General features: G+C 36.4%; 1 protein-coding gene across 1 annotated transcript; it reads right to left on the bottom strand.

Moving 5' to 3' along the window:
* Positions 1-13,054: 13,054 nt before the first annotated feature.
* On the bottom strand, positions 13,055-18,210 carry LOC103497593 (ethylene-responsive transcription factor-like protein At4g13040). The gene is made up of 7 exons (XM_008459831.2): positions 17,857-18,210; positions 16,274-16,383; positions 15,969-16,099; positions 14,965-15,049; positions 14,383-14,563; positions 13,600-13,721; positions 13,055-13,514 (listed from the first exon to the last, which is right to left on the bottom strand). The coding sequence occupies exons 2-7, from the start codon at positions 16,314-16,316 to the stop codon at positions 13,381-13,383; spliced, it is 696 nt and encodes a 231-aa protein (XP_008458053.2). The 5' UTR covers positions 16,317-16,383; positions 17,857-18,210; the 3' UTR covers positions 13,055-13,380.
* Positions 18,211-21,806: the final 3,596 nt, after the last annotated feature.

Here is a 21,806-nt window from a genome sequence, read left to right as displayed (position 1 = left end):
CTTCAACTGACGAGACGCATAAGCGACCACCTTACCCTGCTGCATCAAAACACAACCCAGACCCTTCTTGGAAGCATCACTATAAATCACGAAACTGCCAGAACCATCAGGTACAGTAAGAATCGGCGCGGTAACTAGCTTCTGTCACATGCCTTGCTCCAAACAAAAGGAGCTCCCTTTCTGGTCAACTGAGTAAGAGGAGTAGCTATACGGGAAAAGTTCTCCACAAACCGTCGATAATAGCCTGCTAAACCCAGAAAGCTACGAACCTCACTGACTGTGGAAGGTCGGGTCCAACCGGTGACTGCCTCTATCTTAGCTGGATCCACAGAGACTCCATCCTTAGAAACCACGTGGCCCAGAAAGGACACCTGCTTCAGCCAAAACTCGCATTTCGAGAACTTTGCATACAACTTATTATCCCGAAGTGTTTGCAAAACCATACGTAAATGCTCCTCGTGTTCGGCCTCCGTCTTGGAGTATATCAAGATATCGTCGATAAACACAATCACAAAAGTATCTAGGAACTCCCTAAACACTCTGTTCATCAAGTCCATAAACACTGCCGGAGCATTCGTCAAACCAAAAGACATCACAATAAACTCGTAGTGTCCATATCTGGAACGAAATGCTGTCTTCGGTACATCCTCATCCTTAATTCTCAGCTGATGGTATCCCGACCGAAGATCAATCTTAGAGAATACTGTGGCTCCCTGTAACTGGTCAAATAGATCGTCAATCCTGGGCAGGGGATATCTGTTCTTTACGGTTACTTTGTTCAACTCCCTATAGTCAATGCACAGACGCATCGATCCGTCCTTCTTCTTAACGAATAAGACTGGCGCACACCAAGGTGACACGCTCGGTCGAATGAATCCCTTATCAAGCAATTCTTGTAACTGTACCTTCAGTTCTTTCAGTTCTGCGGGGGCCATTCTGTAAGGGGCTCTGGATATAGGGACCGTGCCCGGCTCCAACTCTATGGCAAACTCAACCTCCCTGTGCGGAGGTAACCCTGGAAGTTCCTCAGGAAAAACGTCCGGATAGTCCCTCACCACCGGTTCTGACGACAGGGATACATCCGCCTCTCTAGTATCCACCACACTCGCTAAGATACCCCAAGTACCCTGACTGAGCAGTTTACTGGCCCTGATGGCTGAGATTACCTGAGGCAACGACTTTGACCCTCCTCCCTTAAATTTAAAACTGGCCATCGAGGGAGGGTTAAACGTTACCTCCTTACGTGAACAATCTATACTGGCGTGGTTAGCGGCCAACCAATCCATACCCAGGATTACATCAAAGTCCAGCATATCCAGAACTATCAGCGTTACCTCAATCACATGGCCTGCTATCTCAATCTGGCATGCTTTCACCTTTTCCTTCGACAACATACATTCCCCGGAAGGAGTAGATACTGACAGAATCTGGTGTAAGGGTTCTACCTCTAAGCGGGCATGCGACACAAATGCGGAAGAGATAAAAGAATGTGACGAACCCGAATCAAACAAGACTAAGGCGTAATGCCCCAACACTGGGAGCGTACCTGTCACTACTGTGCCTGCCTTCTCAGCCTCAGTCCTGTTGGTAGCAAAGACTCTACCCTGATGTGGAGCACCTGCTCCCTGATTCTGCGCGATCCCCGTGAGTCTCAACGGGCATCTATCAGCTGTATGACCCTCTTGCCTGCACTTAAAGCAGGTCCTGGTCCCGAATAAGCAACGGCCCAGATGGTGCTTCCCACAAGTGGTACACAACGGCTTTCCTCTGGCAGCCTCCCCTGCCTCAAAAGGTTTCTGCTGGAAGCTGCGAAACTCACCACCTGGTCTGAAATTCCGCTGTGGCACTGGAACAGGCTGCTGCTCAGCCTTCCTCTTCTGTCCCGACGTCGAACCTCTACCAGCGGTCTTAGACGAGTTAGCCCTCTCCTGTAAACTGAGATCCACTGCCAGGCGCAGTGCATCGGCATGAGTAGCGGGTCTGAAAGCTCGGACCAAACCCTGAATGTCCAGTCGGAGGCCTCTAACAAACTTGTCAGCTCTGGCCGCCTCGGTCGCTATCATCTCGGGAGCGAAGCGGGATAACATGTCAAACTCCGCATCATACTGCTCCACTGTCATGTCACCCTGCTCTAAGTTCAGGAACTCCTGCCGCTTGGCATCTCTCAAACTGGCAGAGAAGAATTTCGCATAGAAACTCTCCTTGAACTGCTGCCACGTGATCTGACTCACATCACCACCTAGCATCCTCTCTGTGGTCTCCCACCATGCAGTACCTCTGTCAGTCAACATAAAAACAGCACACTGAACCTTCTGATCCTCAGGGCATTTCATGTAACGGAATATGGTTTCTAAGGACGATAACCACATCTGAGCCCTGGTGGGGTCCTCCAAAGACCCATCGAACGTCGTGGGATTATACTTCCTGAAATCCCTCAGATGTTTAGCCTCTGCCGACAACTGATCCGGCACCAACTGAGGCGCAACTGGTACCGGAGCCGGAGCTGGAGCAGGAACTGGTGCTGGAGCTGGCGCTGGAGCTGGCGCCGGAGTTGGCGAGGCAGGCTTCTGCTGCTCCCGCATTTGCATAATCATATCTCTAAACCTCTGCTCCATGGCGGCTAGGTCCGCATGAGTAACTGGCGCAGCCGGGTCAGGGGCTTGGGCTACAGGCTGCACCTCAGGCTGAACGCGTCCTGCTCCCCTTCCTCGGCCTCCTCGGCCACCCCTACGTGCACCCCTCCTTGGTGGCATTTTCCTAACAACCACCAAACGATTCCTTTAGTCATAAATGGTAATTGAATTTGCAGTTTAACTTAGGTAAGGTAATGCATGTAGAGTTATACATATACTTTCATGAGAGCGTACCTGACGAGCGGCAAGGATCGTTTCAGCCATAAGGACACAAAACACAGACTCACATTATAAGTCAGTCTACAGAACCTAAAACTTAGGCTCTGATACCAACTGTAACGACCCAACTTTTCCGGACTAAGCTGAGGTCACTACCAAATACCAAAACTCGACCATTCAACGTAAAATTTAAAACGGACCAGATACGATTCATTAAAACAGTATAAACCTTACAAAAGACAGTTTCGGGCCCTATTTTAAATAATTCAAAAAATCACAAAATAAAATGTCAAGTCACCAGTCCAAAATCACAGTCAAAATATTCTGACAAAATACATAGCGGAAGCGAAAAGAAAACCGGACGCGTCCATATGGCCTTCACGCATCCTTCCTGCCTCTCGTCGGTCTGCCCCTCGCTGTACCCCTACCTGAAAAGTTAAAGAAGAGAAAGGGTGAGTATAAACATACCCAGTAAGGGACCCACTACTGGGCCCGTTAGGGGACAACAGTTAACTTCCTATTCGGGGGTACCCTACATAACAGTCTAGTGCTCCCGAAGGATGCACATATCAGTCTAGTGCTCCCGAAGGATGCACATATCAGTCTAGTGCTCCCGAAGGATGCACATATCAGTCTAGTGCTCCCGAAGGATGCACATATCAGTCTAGTGCCCCCGAAGGATGCACATATCAGTCTAATGCTCCCGAAGGACGCACATATCAGTCTAGTGCTCCCGAAGGACGCACATATCAGTCTAGTGCTCCCGAAGGATGCACATATCAGTCTTGTGCTCCCGAAGGATGCACATATCAGTCTAGTGCTCCCGAAGGATGCACATATCCGTAAGGCACACTACCCCATAGATGAAGCTAACCGTTACCCCTCAGTCCAAACTAAACTGTCTACATCAATCACATCCCAAAGGCATTCATATCACAGTCCCGCCATAGGCTTTATCAGTCAGATAGTATAAGTTTAAACATCTACACCCGCAGTTGCTATATGCATTACCGATTCGCACATATCAATAGGGAAAACCCTGGGTCCAATCGACTAACCAACCAAAACCGGACTCACGGTCCATCCCTGTCCAAATTCCATGAACCACATCCAGACCAGTGTTTTACTACATACTGAACCGTAAGTTTAGGGTCCATCAACATAAATTCTCAATCCTCAAATAGCAGTCACAGAATATTTTCATCAGACAAAATATAGTATCAGTACTTAACAGTCAACACGCATACAGATATTCAGTACAGCCACTAACGTGTAATCTCCTGTGGATTACTACGGTTTCAGCCTGGACTCGGGGTCCAGTAGTAGGAATACCCTTACCTGATACTCGGTTATGCCCCTCGATTGAATCCACGCCCAACAGATCAACCTAAACGAAAACACAACGGTTTTAGTTGATGACGTTAGTAGCAGTTGTTTTAAACGGTCATCCGTTGACTCACCCCAAGGAAAGGAAACTATCTCCAACCAGGTCTGCCGCGGAACCCGAGAACTTAAGCGTCAACTCTGTACTACCTTCAAGGGAGAAAAGTAGGGCCATATCTTAATCCAACATTCAAACTCGAATCGGACGAGGTAACATTAGGGAATTCATCAAAACACTCCTTACCGAAGACTCACCGTGAACCGAAGTGGAGGAAGGAAGGCTCAGGTGGCTCGGCTCGGCTCGGCTTGGACTCGGCTCGGCTCGGCTTAACTCGGCTTGGTTCTCGGCTCGGCTCGGTTCGGCTCGGCTTGGCTCGGCTCGGCTCGGCTCGGTTTGGCTCGGCTCGGCTCGGCTCGGCTCGGCTCGGCTCGGCTCGGCTTGGTTCTCGGCTCGGCTCGGCTTGCTCGGCTCGCGGCTCGGCTCGCGGCTCGCTCGGTTTGGGGCTCGGCTCGGAAAAGGATGGCGGCTCGGGTACGGCTTGGAACCGGGTCGGGTTGGACGAAAAATGGCAGCACGGTTCTGGGGCTTCTTCCTTCCAGAGAACGACGGCGTGTCGGCGTCGGAAACACGAGCTGATGACGGAGAGGTTGACGGTGGTGGCAGAAACGGAGAGAGAGAGGGAGTTATCGGCTGCCGGCGGTTGGAAGCGAATGGAGATGGATGGAGGCCGCGGCGAACGTCCGGCGAGGCTACGCACACCGACGGAGATGAAGATAGGGCAGAGGACAGAGACGGAGATGAAGAGAAGGATGGAGACGGAAGAGAAAGAGAAAAACGGAGGCGGACGAGAAGAGGAAAACGGAGGCGGCGTCGGGGAGGAAGAAGGAGAAGACGAAAAATCGGGGGGGGGGGGGGGGGGGGGGGGGCAGGCGGCGCGCGGTTAGGGTTTTGAATTAAAAAAAAAATTATTATATATATATATATATAATTCTTAATAATTATATAATATTAATAATTTAAATTAAATAATAATCTATATATTAAATATAAATAATAATAATAATAATAAAGTAATAATAATAATATATTAAAAATATTAATATTAAATAAATAATAATTTATTTTATTGTTTTAGAAATAGCAATATTTCTATATTATTAATTTATAATAATATTTATAATATTAATATTATAACCAATAAACATTTATAATAATAATATAATTAATATTATATTATTATTATATCAACTTGCATTTTACATAAAACGAGAAAAAATTTTACCATAAATTTTCGGGGCGTTACATAGAGACATTCCCATTCATTTTTAAGGATTTTTGGTTGAAGGAAGAATTGAAGCTCTAAAGAATTAAAGACAAACTTCAAAGAGCTCTCAAGACGTGCAAGTCTTTTCAACTTTGAGACCATCATCTTTTCAAAGATTGAAGGCTTGGAAGATCAATTTTCCTAGAATTCTAGAAGATTGAAGCTCGAATTTACTTGCAACTATATCTTCCTGAAGATCGAAGGTAAAAAAGCTCTAAGTCTTATTTGTATTTAAGAGAAAGCATCAAATGAGTAAATATTAGAGATTGTATCTACAGTACCACATAAATCAATATACAAAGTCCAATTCTACGAATCACATATCTCTAAAATTCTCGTGTGAACAGTTTGGCACGTCCAATGGGACCGTCTCTACCTTTCATCTCTTTCTCTTTTTGAAGAAATTATGACATCTCAAGGAAACACTCCCAAAGCGACATCAACAAGCGACCAAATGCTCGCAGCCGCTCAAGGGAGACTTAATCATATGAGGATATGTCATCCTTTCAGGTCGCAAAGAATATTTAGAAATAATTTTCAAAGGCACCAAAAGGTGGAATTGTAATAAAAGAAAATCATGTGATTGATGAACACAATTCGTCCTCTGAACACTTAAGTGAGAAGACGCCTCACCTAAATATAATGTTAATTATGGCAACTGACGTGGATACAAGTGAAGATAAAATGGTTGAGCTTGAAAAAAAGATCAACATGCTCATGAAGGCCTTTAAAGAAAGGGACTATGAGATTGCATCTCTCAAGAATCACATTGAGAGTTGTAATTAATGTTGCTGAATCAAGTCACACACATATCATAAAGAATATTGACAAAGGGAAGGCGATTATGCAAGAAAGTCAACCACAAAATTCGACCTCAATGACATCGTTGTCTGTTTAGCAGTTGCAGGAAATGATATCAAACTCCACCAAAACTCAATATGGTAGGCCTGCTCAAACTTTCTCTTTGTATTTTAAGTCATATATGAAGAGTATCGACAATCTGAGAATGTCGAATGGGTACAAACCACCTAAGTTCCAGCAATTTGATGGAAAGGGAAATCCAAAACAACACGTTGCTTACTTCATCGAAACATGTGAAATTGCTGGTACGCGAGGCCTCAAACAGTTCGTCCGAACTTTCAAAGGAAACGCCTTCGACTGGTAAACCGAACTTGAACCCAAATCCATTGATAGTTGGGAGCAGCTTGAGAGGGACTTTCTCAACCGTTTCTACAACACTCGACGTATAGTCAACATGATGGAGCTTACAAACATAAGACAACAAAAGGGAGAGCCAATCATCGACTACATCAACTGATGGAGAGCTCTGAGTCTTGACTGTAAGGATCATCTCATTGAACTGTCTGCAGTGGAAATGTGCACCCAAGGCATGCATTGGGAACTTCTTTATATTTTACAGGAAATAAAACCCTGCATGTTTGAAGAGTTAGCGACTCGTGCCCATAATATGTAACTGACTATTTCCAACAGGGGAGCAAAATATTTCTTGGTTTAAAAAATGTGGAGTCATAACAATGAAATTGATGACACTAAAAAGATCACAAATAGTGTCATAAACGAGTCTATAGTTGTTCATGCAACTCCTTTGAAATTCTTCTCTAAAAGAAAAGAAACAAAGATCGAAAGAAAGCATAATGACGACGGAAAGCGATGCCCAACTCTTAGAGAAAGACAGAAAAAAGTTTATTCATTTCCTGACTCTAATGTTGCAGACATGTTAGAGCAACTGGTAAAAAACCAACTTATTTAGCTGTCAGAATGCAAACGACCAGAACAAGCAGAAAAAGTAGATGATCTTAACTACTACAAGTATCATCGGGTCATTGGTCACCATATTGAAAAGTGTTTCGTTTTGAAGGAGCTGATTCTAAAGTTGTCTCGTGAAAAGAAGATCAAGCTGGATATTGATGAAGTAGCTCAGACGAATCATGTTGCGGTCGAGATGATTTCAAGTGTGCCATTAACACAACTTTATGATCAAAGAAAAAGCTTGATTCAATTTGAGTCTTTCGAACCTATATTTATCCAATTCCAATAAAAGAACGTGACGATAGACTCCAAAAACAAATAAGAGCGTGTTAAGGATGATGAAGAATGATGGATAGTCGTGACTTGTCAAAAAGGTTGAAAACTAAATTTCATTCAAAAGGAGTCGTCATTCCATCAAAAGCATGCAAATGGAAATATTTCCTATAAAAAGAAGGGAAAATGAAACAAAAAGATGTGGAAGCCTAAGTCGAAGCCTAACAAAGGAAAAGATGAGGACTTCCTCTGGCCTCGACGGTTGATAACTTTGACAAAATTCCTCCCAAGAAGCTTCCTTGATGATCATCTAGAAGAAGTATTTGAAGTCACTACATGTCATGCTGTTAGCATTGTAGAAATCGACAACAATTATGCATCTTCTAAAAAAGTTGACAATTCAAATGAAATTAAGCAAAGGACTTTTGTCTTTGATCGTATCAAGTCTTCAACTACTCGATCTTCAATCTTTCAAAGAACGAGCATGGCTACGAAAGAAGAAGAAAACCAATGTCCAACGTTTACTTGCACTCGTACTTCAACTTTCAAAAGGTTAAGTATCTCCACATTGAAGAAAGATCGACCTTCAACATCTGCTTTTAATTGTCTAAAGATGACAAATAATCAACAACAAAGAGAGATGAAAACTTTGAAGGCAAAACCGTTTCATGAAGAAAATAATGACGATAAAATTCACAGTCGTGTCTCATCTTGCATGAAGAAGAAGTTGTCTGTTGACATAAATACAGAAGGTTCCTTGATCGTGAAACCAAGACTTATTATATTCACCAAGCCTACAAACGAAGGAGATGCACAAATTTTTGATGAAAATAAAAGCTGTTAAATATGCAAAGCTCCTTATCGCAAGAGCCAAAACTGCATGATGCTCCTAGCCTACAAAAAATTAAAAGGTGAATGACAAAAAAAAAAAAAAACAACTCAGTTGAACTACGTTATGACTTGATCCATATGTTATAAAAAGGATACGTAGGCAGCTTAAAATTTACTTTAAGTTCAACTGCACGCAAAAGAGAAAAAATATATTATGATTCATTGTGATATCATAGTAAAGAATACGGAAGCAATACAAAATGAAATTCAAGAGTAGTCACACCAGAATAAAAAAATTTCATTATCATTCTACAAAAGTATTGCATTTACAAAAATTGCAATGAAAAAAATAGGGACAGAGGGGGCAAAGTTAAAACTTCCACTTGAAGTTCTTAAATTCTTCTCATGCAACCTCCATACTCTTATGAATCGTAGCTAAAGCTTCGGTGTGACTATAGCAAGGGTGTTTAATTGTCTACTCTCTTAAGGTACGGCTTTGCCTCCTCTCCAAAATGTCGACCAGCGAACTCTACTTCTCTTCAATATGTTGCAGACGAGGATCTTCATCTTCTCTCATGTGTTGCAGTCGAGAGAATCATCATCTTCATCTTCTCACATGTGTTACAGCTGAGAGGATCATCATCTTTATCTTCTTCAATGCGTCTGCAACCGAGAGGATCATCATCTTCATCTTCTTCAATGCGCCCGCGGCTGAGTGGCGTCATCTTCATCTTCTCTCATGTGTTGCAATCGAGAGAATCTTCATCTTATCTTCGCACATGTGTTGCAGTCGAGAGGATCTTCATCTTCATCTTCACACATGTGTTGCAACTGAGAGGATCTTCATATTCATCTTCACACATGTGTTGTAACCGAGAGGACCATCATCTTCATCTTCAATGTGTTGCAGCTGAGAGGACCATCATCTTCATCTTTGATATGTTGCTGCCAAGAGGTCCATCATCATCATCTTCGATGTGCTGCTGGGGATAAAATCATCATCTTTTGCCATATGTTGCAGCCAAGAGGTTCATCATCTTCATCTTTAATGTTGTCGCAGTCAAGAGGATCATCTTCATATTCGTACACAACCGAGAGGATCATCTTCGTCCACAACTGAGAGGATCATCTTCATCTTGGTCTTCATTGCAGCCGATCATCATCTTCATGAATCATCATCTTCATCTTCAATGTGGCGCAGCCGAAACGATCATCATCTTCGTCTTCAATACGATGCAGCCGAGACGATCATCATCTTTATCTTCAATGTGGCGTAGGCGAAACGATCATCATCTTCATCTTCAATACGACGCAGTCGAAAAAATCATCATTTTCATCTTCAATGCGGAGCAGTCGAGACAATCATCCTCTTTATGGATCATCATCTCCATCTTCAATGTAGCGTAGCTGAGACGATTATCATCTCCATCTTCAATGTGATGCAACAGAGACGATTATCATCTTCATCTTCAATGCAGCGCAGCCTAGACGATTATCATCTTCATAGATCATCATCTCCATAATCTGGTGTAGTCAAGACGATCATCATCTTCAGTTTCAATGTGGTGCAGCTTCCATGCGGTGCAGCCGAGACGATCATCATCTCCATCTTCAATGTGGCACAACCGAGATGATCAAGCATCTTCATCTTTCATGCGGCACAACCGAGATGATCATCATCTTCATGTTTCATTATCTTCATGCGGTCACAGTCAATAGGATCATTGTCTCATCTTCAATGCGGTTGATGATACGTTGGTCTCGCTTCTCCATCTTCAATCAAGCTTGGTGTGCTCCATTTTCAAGTTTGTTCAAGCGTTCCATTTGCACACTCCTCTTCACTCCTGTGAATAAAATGGGATAAGTTTATGTTAAAATAAGATATTATGTTAAAAAAAGAGAGAGAAAAGAATGAATGAAAAAAAAAAGTTAGAAAAAGAAAAGTAATTAAATAGAAAAGAAAGAAAAAAAAGAAGAAAAAATAGTTAAAAAATAAAATAAAAAACATTAAAAAAACAGTGCTAAAAAAGTAATTAAAAAGGAAAAAAAGAAGAAATTAAAAGAAAGAAAGAAATACGGAAAAGAAAAAAATAAAAAAGAAAAGAAAGAAAAACGGAAAAAAAGAAAAAAGAAAAGAAAAAAAAAAAAGAAGAAAAAAGAAAGAAGAAAAAAAATAAATACAGTAGAAATTTAAGGAAAAAATTAATGTTTTTTTCTTATTCTTCGCCTCTGCCGCCACTTTCCTTCTCTCCCCACTGTTTAGAAGGAAAAAAAAAAGTGGGGGAGAGATTTAAGTTCCTCTAAAAAAATTTAAGGTCATCTTACTCTCATTGTTATAAAAGAAAAAAAAAAAGAGGTGAGCGAAGTAGTTTAATATTTTTTTTTCTTCGGCCTTTCTTCCCTATTTACAAGGGACGGAAAAGTATCAGAGATTGAGGCTTAGTTGAGATCGAGAAGTTGGGATTTTTCTTTTAAAATTCGGATATCTTCCTTTCTTTTCCCTTCTTTTTCTTTCTATTCTAAAAATAATAATACCACCCAATCTAAAATTAGAGGAAGTTTTAGATGATTTTTTTTTCTTCTTTCCGGACAACTTGAAAAATAAAAATTACATACATAACTCGAGAATTTCTCACTTAAAAAAGCAAAAGAAAATCTTAAATCGCCTTTTTTCTTTCTTTCTTTTTAGATACTTTTTCAAATTATAAATCTGTTCCAAATAAATAAACAAAAAAAAAAGACTATCTACTAATTTTATAAGTCTCAAGAGATCAATCTCACAAATTTATTTCTTGGTCATATTCCAAGTGATTTAATTTTTTTTTTTTAATTTAATTTTTTAGTTTGGTCATATTCCAAACTTCTATCCAAATACATAGTGTGATTAATTTGACATATTAACTGAGTCGAAAGCAATAACAAGGTCACTTGTATTTTTTTGTTTCAGCTGACCGTTTCCAAGATTCACCCACCCATACACGTGGCAAAATTGGATAGTCCATTTTTCTCATATTCGACCAAATTCAACCCCTTAGGCCAAAGAAAAATAACGGGCCCGAGCGGCCAAACATGTGGGCCTAAGTCCAAGCCGCCAAGAATGGAAGATCAAACTTCAAAAAACTCTCAAAACCTGCAAATTTTTATCAACCTCGAGACCATCATCTCTTGAAATATTGAAGAATTGGAAGATCAAAACTTTCCTAGAATTCCAGAAGATTGAAGCTCGAATTGACTTGCAACTACTTCTTGAAGATCGAAGATAAAAAAACTCTAAGTCTTAATTTATATTTGAGAGAAAACATCAAATGAGTAAATATTAGAGATTATATCCACAATACCACATAAATCAATATACAAAGTTCAATTCTACAAATCACATTTCTCCATAAATCTCGTGTGCACAACATTAGTTCAGAAAATCAATATTTTTGGAATATAATTAAAATATATATTATGGATAATTAATTATATAATTAAAAAATCTTATTAATTTATTAAATATATTTATCAAGGATTGAATTTGATAAGGAGATAACTAATTGAGAATATGAATTTGAGATATTCCATTAATTTAGGAGAAAATTTGCTGCAATTTCCTAAGTAAATCCTAGATTTAGTTATGATTAACAAAATACTCAAGTTTGTAAAATACACATATTTCTCAAATTCGGTCAGCTTTCTGTTGATCAATCCATTAAAATACATTGTATTTTGAACCTACCAAATATCCTAAAATCAGAGGCTAAGTTGGGATTAACAGACAACCATATTCCCACTGGTTTTTGCTAGATTTCCAATCGCCACCATCAAATTTGTCATTCCTACATATATCTCTTTTATTATAAAACCTACAATTAACTTCAATTTAATATTTCAAATATTTCTTTATTAAAAGTATTTAATCATATGCTCTCTCTCTTTGTTGTAATATGTCCTATTTACTCCACGTTAAAATAGTATGCACCTAAAATATAAACTATTTATAGTTAGACTAAAATAGACTATGCACCAAATACAAATTATTATAGAAATTTTTTATTAAATAACACAATTTAGAAAATAAATATAGCACGAGGATATGCAAAAATAGCAAATGTTACCCAATCAACTAGTAATACTTATTAAAATACCAAATATCCTATTCAATAGTTATCATCAATAGAATCTATCGCCACTATCAATCATAATAATTGATGCATATTTCTCAAATTAAAAGCTGTCACGAATAGCAATTTATAATAGCTACCAATTGCCATCGCTCGTAACACTGATACTACACTGATATTGATAGCACATTTCTTAAATTGAAAGGAGTAGTACTTTGTTGAGTTCCACCATTGACTTTGGAGAAAGGTAATTAATTCTTTCTTTTTGGAACAAGTTTTGTCATCATGTTTAGAGCGTTATTAGCTAGTTTGAAACAAAAGCTTAAGCACTTGTAATAACTAATAGGAATAAGATTTAATGGAGCAGCTGATAACGGAAACCATTCATGTGTGTATTAAGGATGTTAATTTTATTGGAATGGTCGTCAATTCCTCTCAACTTTGTCATGTTCCCTAAGAGGAGGAGAACAAAGTAAAATGTTTAAAGTTAATTACAATGGTGATGCATCATGCATTCCAAATTTAAAAATCATTTTAACATAAACAATTTGATATTCAAAGTGTTCTAGAAATAAGCGTAATGAAAATAATTACAAACTTCTGTGTTCAATTCAATATGGATTCAATTCAATATGCTTCTGCTAAAAAGAAATCAACATTATATGGAAACATATTACAAGCTTCAATTGAAAAAGAAAACAAAAATGAATTTACCCACATGAAGGAAGCAATGTATTCTAGCCTAAAAGCACATTTACTTGGGAGAGGGAGGAATTTGAATGGAGGTTCAAGCAACTTGGACCTAGAAAATTTTACCATTTTCTCGAGTTAACAGCTAGCTTAAGTGAAGTTAATGTCTTCTGGCAGTGGAGACTCGTTGAATCTGTGCTTCAATTCAGTGTTCTCGATTTGCAGCGACGATGCTTCAAGTTTCTTTGGTGATGTTCCCGCGTTAACACTAAGTCTCTTGTGCTCTGAAACACATTACAACTAATCACGAACTGAATCTAATGTATGAAAAAGGGATAACTGAAGCTTTTGAGCGTAAAAATTGACTACTTTTGTTCGTAATTGCATGTCGAGTCATAGCAAGGAAGTCTTCCCATTTGAACTTTTGGAGTTCTTGTTTCTCTTCATCAGAGAGTTCGAAATTCGGTTCCCTTCCACACACGAAGGCAGCTCTGCAAAATCAAAAGACTAGTGAGTTCATTGTACCTCATACCGATCCAAAACTGAAGGGATGCTCATCAATGGGAATCAAGCTCGAGCTGGTTACTGTTCACTTAATGACTTCATAGATAAATGAACAAAATGATACACAACAGTAAGTAACGCAAGTTCAATGCTAAACCACACACTGATGCGCATCATACCAAGGGTTCGTACATGTGAACGGGTGTACGTAGGTATATGTAGATATGCACGTTTATGTACAAATCTATGCATTTATGAATGCGGTTAAAGTTCCATTCATGAACAATATCTTATCTCTGATTTCCTCTCTTATGCAGAACACTGTACCAATTAGCACTTCTACAAATGTATCTTTTCTTGTCTATATTTGGTTTCTTAATCCTTATAGAATAAAACGAATTATAGTGCATCAGTTAATTTGGTCAGGAATTCGGTACATGAAATTCTGTTTTGTAACTCAATTGATTCTTTCTTTCAATAACAGATTTGTAGAAACTTGAATCACTGTAAGGACATTTTCTAGCCATCCTGGTATTGGTGCACTATGATGATCATTTCGACAAAAATCATATCTTGGCCTTAGCCTGCATATAAATGCTGTTTTTTGAGGTTAAAAGTGAAATAAGAAATGATTCGGAAAATGAATACCTGTCGTACAAATGTGCAGCCTCTTCTTGTGAACCGAACGTTCCCAAATGTATCTGTTTCTTGTCGACCTTAATTGCAGCCTGCCATTTCATGTTCTTGAAGTAGACACCCCTCATGATTGATAGTTCTTGATTATGAGAGTTCTTTCTCCTATGTCTCTTTCTATGCTTCAGTGGATGCCCTACCAACACAAATCCATGTATTAAGAGAGACGAAAAGCAGGTAGTCGAATTCGAACATTGTATACATTGACATAGAGGAAGACTGAATTGCAATAGTTGTCGTGCTAAGAATGCGCTTGTGCATAAAATAAGTGTCTTATGCCGTGGCATTTGTAAACTAATGCCCTAACCGTGCAATTGGTTGCAAGGAACTACGATAAAATCAATCTGTAACTCCTAAATTACAACAAACAAATATTGAACCACATATATAAGTTTTCCATTTCAAAACCACAGGAACAAAAACAAATGGCCACAGTTAATATTAAACAAAATTGAGCATAAAAAAACTTTATATCTACCCACAAACAAACAATGACGAGACTATGATTGCGATAAACACGGTTCTTAATCAGACCACCTGAAATAGGCTGATTAGACTGTTCACTCAGTGAGGTCCATTCCAAAGCATTTGTGAAACTGGATTCCATATTTACAATAGAGCTCTGTAACAAAAGACCAAATTTGGAAAATAACTGTCAGATTATAAGCCAACATTCTCAAAAAGCAGATATAATGAACTCAGAAAATTTAAATTACACCCAATATATAAGAATTGTATTTAGACCCATATTTTTCGAAGGCAGTGAAATAAATCAAATTGTGATAGAATTATGTATTCATTAAATGGTCATCAACAAGATCTTCTGAATGACAGAACTCGTAAAATCAAGTCAGGCACATGAATTCGTTAAATCTGCGTCCTTCAAATGTGTATTTTAAGAATCGAACAAAATAGAAAACTGAGGATTTAACTTCGATCAGTTACTGAAGTTTAATCCTTCCGTCCATAATTATGGGTTCAAGTTCGAAAGCCCGAGATCTTCACAGGCTTTTGTAGAGAGAGAAAATTCAATGTATACATTGACAACATTTCTTATTCAGTCAGATTAATTTACATTGTAGTTGTATTGCAGATTCATCTAACTTATAGAAGCAATAGCGTTTAAAGAACTCAGATCGATCCTCCTGAGTTTCAGCAGCATATTTAAAAGGTAGAAAAATTTTACCCAAGACAAAGCTTAAAAACATGGTGTTTAGAATATTCTTAGCCAATTCAGAATAAAAGCAGTTAGTAAGAAAATGTGAAGCAATCAAAGATCTCCATATGGTACGGAATAAGACTTCAGAACAACTATTTAAACTAACATGTAAAGAATGAAATGCATAAATCGTTTTACCCACTTTTATCAGCAAAAACTAGAAAGCTTAACTGATCGATCTTCAAATATCAGTATTCTTGGAAGAAACAAGAATAGATCTTAAAGCTATCAACTTGCATGTGGTAGTAACTTCATATAAACGTTATCACGGTTACGTGTATGTGCCAAATTGTCAGAAAAAGTTTCAAGCTTGTAACCTTACCCTATCTTTGATGTTAACATCATCAGAAGACTTTGGATGCAAAGTGATGAGTTTGTTGCTTGGACTAGGATTTTCAGGAGCGGTTTCATGATCTGAAAACTTAGGAAGTGGAGCTACAAATGAACTTTTCCCTGAAATGTCTCAGAAAGTTTCAATAAACAATTTTAATAAAATGAATTGTGAACTTTTTGAGCTAGGAAAGAAAGACAACATACAAACTTTCTAGAAAGTATCACCAAAGAAAATTAAAGATGATTGCTTATTCAACAAACAATCATTTATATCACAAGAATATTTAAATTTACCGGAGCATAGTCCTAACAGCCTGCGTCTTCTTAAGCTCACCATAGTTGATGTCTATCTCTACGTTGTGCACAATGTATGCAACGAATTGTTTATCATGAATCTGTCCCACCTTGGATCCAAAGGAGAGGCATTTACGGTCAAATTTTGAATGTAACCTCTGGTGTTATACAGAAAATATTAAACATCGTCGTGAACACAAAGACTCAAAAGAAATCGAAAACGCTGGAAAATAAGGATACTGAGCAAAACAAGAGGTTCTGATGTTTTACAAAAAATATTAAACATCGTCGTGAACATGAAGACTCAAAAGAAAGCGAAAATGCTGGAAAATAAGGATACTGAGAAACAAGAGGTTCTGATGTTATACAGAAAATACTAAACATCGTCATGAACACGAAGACTCAAAAAAATGATAAAGCTGGAAAATGAAGATACTGAGCAAGACAAGAGGACCAATTCACCAAGGATGGAAGCTCATTAATAATAACTTGAGAGATACTGAATACTTTAAAAATTTCTAGTTTAGGTGCATCAACCTAAATATGGAAACATAATCCCTAAAGCATTTATGTCGATGCTTGAAGCTCAATCCAATGACCCGAAAATAACATGATTTTCGCCTTTCCTTTTATACAAAACTCATTAAAAGATGGTGGATTGAAGGACTCCATTTATAGAGCTTAGCATCCAAAGAACCCAAGGAAAATATGCTTATCAGAAAGGATAATAAGGAAGATAGTGAGAGAGGACAAAATGGTACAGAGAAGACGTTTTTCGCTTACAAATTCGTGGCAGTTAAAAATAAAAATCATCAAGATAGCATCATGATTGGAGGCCAAAACCATTTAACCAGCTTCTACAGTTGATGCAAATTGATGAAAAGAAGGGATCTACCCACGAGGTATACAATCTCAAAAACTAATAAACCAAATTTAACTCCCATATCTTAAAACAATCCTTAATAGAAAACCCAAAAGAAGCAGCTTTTCATTTTACTTAAAAAGATACTAATTCAAGAGTTTCTCATAAAAGTCCTATTAAATTTGCAAGAACCCAGATTTAGATTCTGCATAAACAATCCAGTTACAAACAAAAAAGAAAAACACAGCAATATACAGTCATCTGAGTTCCAACATAATGAACAACAAGAACTCCAAGCTCTAGAAAAGAAAAAATCACAAAAAGGAAAAAGGGGAATCACAGCAAACATGGGCATCTATCAAATTTTGTATATTACTAATCCAAAACCAAATATTAAAAAAAAAAAAACAGAGAAAAAACCCAAGTTAGTTCTTAATCTCTTTCTCTCTCTCTCTTGAGAAATAAGTCAACCCAATATCCCATCAACCAACCACCACCTTTTCTTCTAGGAGAGGCCAAAAATAAAAGGAACCCACAAATGCCCCAAAATGCAAAACCAAACACCAAAAAAGAGAGAGAGACCCAGAAAGGAAAAAGCAGAGAAAAATACAATAGCCATAAAAATAATAATAAATAAAGGTAAAATGGGGGAGCCACGGAAGCTCCAAGGAAAAGGGGAAGCCATTGGAGAAGAGAGTGAGTGAAATGTGTAGAATAGTACCTGAAGAAACAGCAAACATGGGGAATAAACAACCTAAAGAAACAGAGATTTCACAGAATCAAAACCCAATTGGGAGAATTGAAGAGAAAAACAGAAGAAGAAGAAGGTTGGTGAATGTGCAAGAAAAAAGGGGGGGTAACGAGTGAAAAACATGCATCTAGAAGTACAATAAAACCAAGTTTTGGGAATTGTATATGTAATTGGTGGCATTTTTGGGAGTGTTTTCTGGGTTGAGAGTTGAGAGAAGGTGGTGAACTGGTGACATAGTGGTGTTGGCTTAAAGAGAAGAAAAGAGAGAGGTTGTGGCTTTGGAGAAAATAAAGAGTTGGTTTGGTTGAATTTTTGAGAGAATGAAAGGCTAATGCCTCTTGCCTCTACATAAACTTTTTATTCCTCAAATACCCTTTCTCTATTTTCCAATTTTAACTTTTTTAAAAAAAAAAAATTGCTCTTTTTATTTTATCTGTTTTTTGGAGAGAGAAAATTAAGAGAGAGTACAACATAACTTATCTTCATAAATTATAAGAGCACCAACTTTTATATATATATATATATATATATATATATATATATATATATATTATAGTATTGTTTTAATATAGAAAAATGGACAAATAAATAAATTCTTACTATTATATATTCTCAAATTTTGCTCTACTACCAAAACATACTTGCGCTTGGATTTATCCATGGATTTTTTATTTCTTATCCCATAAATCCTATTTCTTAATTCTAAATTATTATTTAGATCCGATCAAAATAGGATTTGGTTTGTTTATATTTAAATTTAAAATATGTCTAATATATGTAATTTTTCATCTTCCTTAAATTGGAAAAGGATGACACACAGCCGATCGGTTCAATCTATTTTTATCTCCCCATAAATCGTATGTTTGTAACATCGGGAATCAAATTTTCTCAATTCCAATAGACTAGGCATATTGTATAAGTATTTTTAACAGTTTTTTTTTATCTCAAATAATTTCTTTTATTATAATTTTTTAAAATGACAGACATTCATTATAGAAGTTTAGATATTTAAATAAACTACGTAAGATGAACTCGTCTATCTTAACCAAGGTACAACTATATTAATTTTATGAGAACTTGCTAACTTAATATGTTACATTTGGTAAAATCTCTAACTTGTTTGTCGATGATATACATCTTGACTATTTTTTATTCTTGCTATGGTGGTGATTATATCGATGGTAAAGGAAATTGGTCAACGCATTCTATCCATGTGCCAACAGAGTTAGACTAGCGCCCCCTTGTCCCAACTTATTAGAAGTTGAATACAGATACATCTTAGAACCCTACCATTAACTCAAATTGTTTTGATTGAGTGCTACTTTACCGCTTGGGTCGTGTTTTCAGCAGGCCTTAGGTTTGTACCCAAATGTCAGAACATGAAGATCCTGAACTATGACGATTTGCTTTGGGCTTGAAACATTGACTATTATATGTATTTCAAACATTTTGGTGGAGTCTGATTACTTGAGAGTTATTAATCTGAATGATGTTGGTGTAGATTTTTCTAAAATTTCCTTGTCTACTAACAAAGTTAAGATTAGAGATGGAAAGCTTGGTGTTGTCTCATTTTCTCATGTGCAGTCAAAATGCTCTCGTGCATTGTATTGTACATAAAATTTTGGTGTCTCCTTATTTTTAAGTGGTTTATTTTGGCTTCTAAGCATAATTTACCTATGCAATTCATTTTGTTGGTTTGACTAATTAAATTAGGTTAAAGTTGACTAAAACACTAAAACAAAGTTCATTTAATTTCTTACTTTTTAACAGTTTCTTTTAGAGATTAACTATGGTCAGTAGTTTAAATATTATAACTTCGAGAAGAATGTGAGAAGTTATTATTTTCACTCATACACATTTTTTTGAATCCACAAAAAATGTTTAATTTATTAAGGATAAACTTGGAAGTAGAAAATGAGTCATATATCGGAGAAAATCATCATCTAAATTCTCGAATAGTACAAAGAGAAATGAGTAACTGCAACCTATTCTAATACTTTTCTTTCTTTGTTTTCGATAAAAAAGAACAAATAAAACAAACAATGCAATCACTTGAGATAACTTCGTCGAGGTTGTATAATATCTCTCTAGATGGGATCAAGAAAACTGAATGTGCTTATTGTTTTGTATATTTGGGACATACCCCTAAGTCTCTTTATATACTAGTTTGATTAGGGTCTTCATTAAACCTTCTTCAATTTAAGAATATGCTTCACTTATTTTTATTTAGTCGATATATAACAATTACAAATATAATAGTTAGTTTCAAAATATTGGCATATATAACAATATTTTAAAAAAAATCACAAATATAACAAAGTTTGTTGGTAATAGAAGTCTACCAAAGCCTATCGACAATAAAAGTATATCATTGATAGCCTTTACTATATTTATATTTGTTTAAATATTGTTATATTCTTGGTTATTATTCCTAAAATGCTTATCCAATATAATTATCTTTAAATAAATCACATAACAGATCTCAACATAATAAAATGATCAAACACAGCAAATTATTTACTGGTTGCGTCTAAAATTTTTTCTATTACAAGTACATTGTTAAAATTAATAAAATGAAATTATTAAAACAATTTTAAAATTGGGAATTATTTTGGTTTTTTTTTTTTAGTTTAATAAAATAAAAGAGTAAAAGCTAAATGGTTAAAACATGATTAATTTATGACATAATTGTAGATTTGAGGTTTGTAATGAAATGTTGTCACATATGCAAAAGAAAGTTTTTTCTGTTATATTATAAGATTGTGAAATGACATTTTCCTTTATGTCTAATTAGCTTCTTCATTTCTTTCGGTGCCAACAAAAGTGGAGTGATGAATGATTTTTCTTTTTTTTTCTTCTCTTTTTTGAAAAGGAGATCAGACATTCTTCCTTCCCCAATTTTAGTGTTTTCTTTCTCAAAATAACATTCTAAATTCTATTATTTTTATACTTCCACATCATCTCTTTCTATATGAGATTTACTTTTGTTTTAATTATTAATGTGGACTTGTATAATGCATTTCACAAAAGTCTTACATCACATTATTTGATTTAAATTACATCAATCTTGTTTACCCCTACAAAAGTGTCTTCACTCTATATTTTGTTGAATCAATAATAAATAACAATATTAATTCATTGACTAATATATGCATGGTGAAATAAAAATAAAACAAAAATTAAATTCATCATATTTTTAGGGGAATCATGTGAAATTTAAATACAAAAAAAAAAAAAAAAAAAAAAAAAATCCAAATGTAAGAATGAAGATTAGCATTCAATCTTCTAATCTCTCCATTTATTTTAATCTCTAATCAATTAATCCATTTCCACAAATTTTAGACGATTTTAAATCTAAGTAGGGTTTACCATTTTAATTATGAGTTAAAAACAGATTTCTTGTATAAAAAAAGTAATTTAAAAATAGATTTAAAATGAGTTGGTAAAGAAATTCATATCAAATAAATGTTATTATCATATTATGCATTGTAATTACTTAAAATTTTGCACTAATTTGGAAAACAGTTACACTAATTTATAATTTTTCTTTCTAAATTTGTTTCCTTAATTAATTAAAATTGGCTTTATAAAATTTGCTCTATTTTCACATATAATAATGTCATTTTTTTTTGTTTGGAGTAGTGTACTAAGGTATGCGTTATTTTTGAATCTATTAGCCAACACAATGAATAGCTACATAATTGATTACTAAAGAAAACAAATAAACAAACAAATTTGAGCAAATGATGACTTGCCTACGTTTATAACATAAAGTTTGAAGACATCTTTTATTGATTTTTTTGTCCTTTTTTGTTTCTCTTTTAAAAAGACCTAATAATACACATTTTCTTTTTTCTACAAATTCAAAAAGGTATTTTTTTAATTTTCAATTTTATTCTTCCTTTGAACTAAAAATATTT

The sequence above is a fragment of the Cucumis melo genome, chromosome 1 (assembly GCF_025177605.1).
Source record: "Cucumis melo cultivar AY chromosome 1, USDA_Cmelo_AY_1.0, whole genome shotgun sequence".
In the NCBI taxonomy this organism is placed as follows: Eukaryota; Viridiplantae; Streptophyta; class Magnoliopsida; order Cucurbitales; family Cucurbitaceae; genus Cucumis; species Cucumis melo.
Note: the sequence above shows the minus strand (reverse complement) of the source record. Positions and strands in the feature narration are given on the sequence as shown.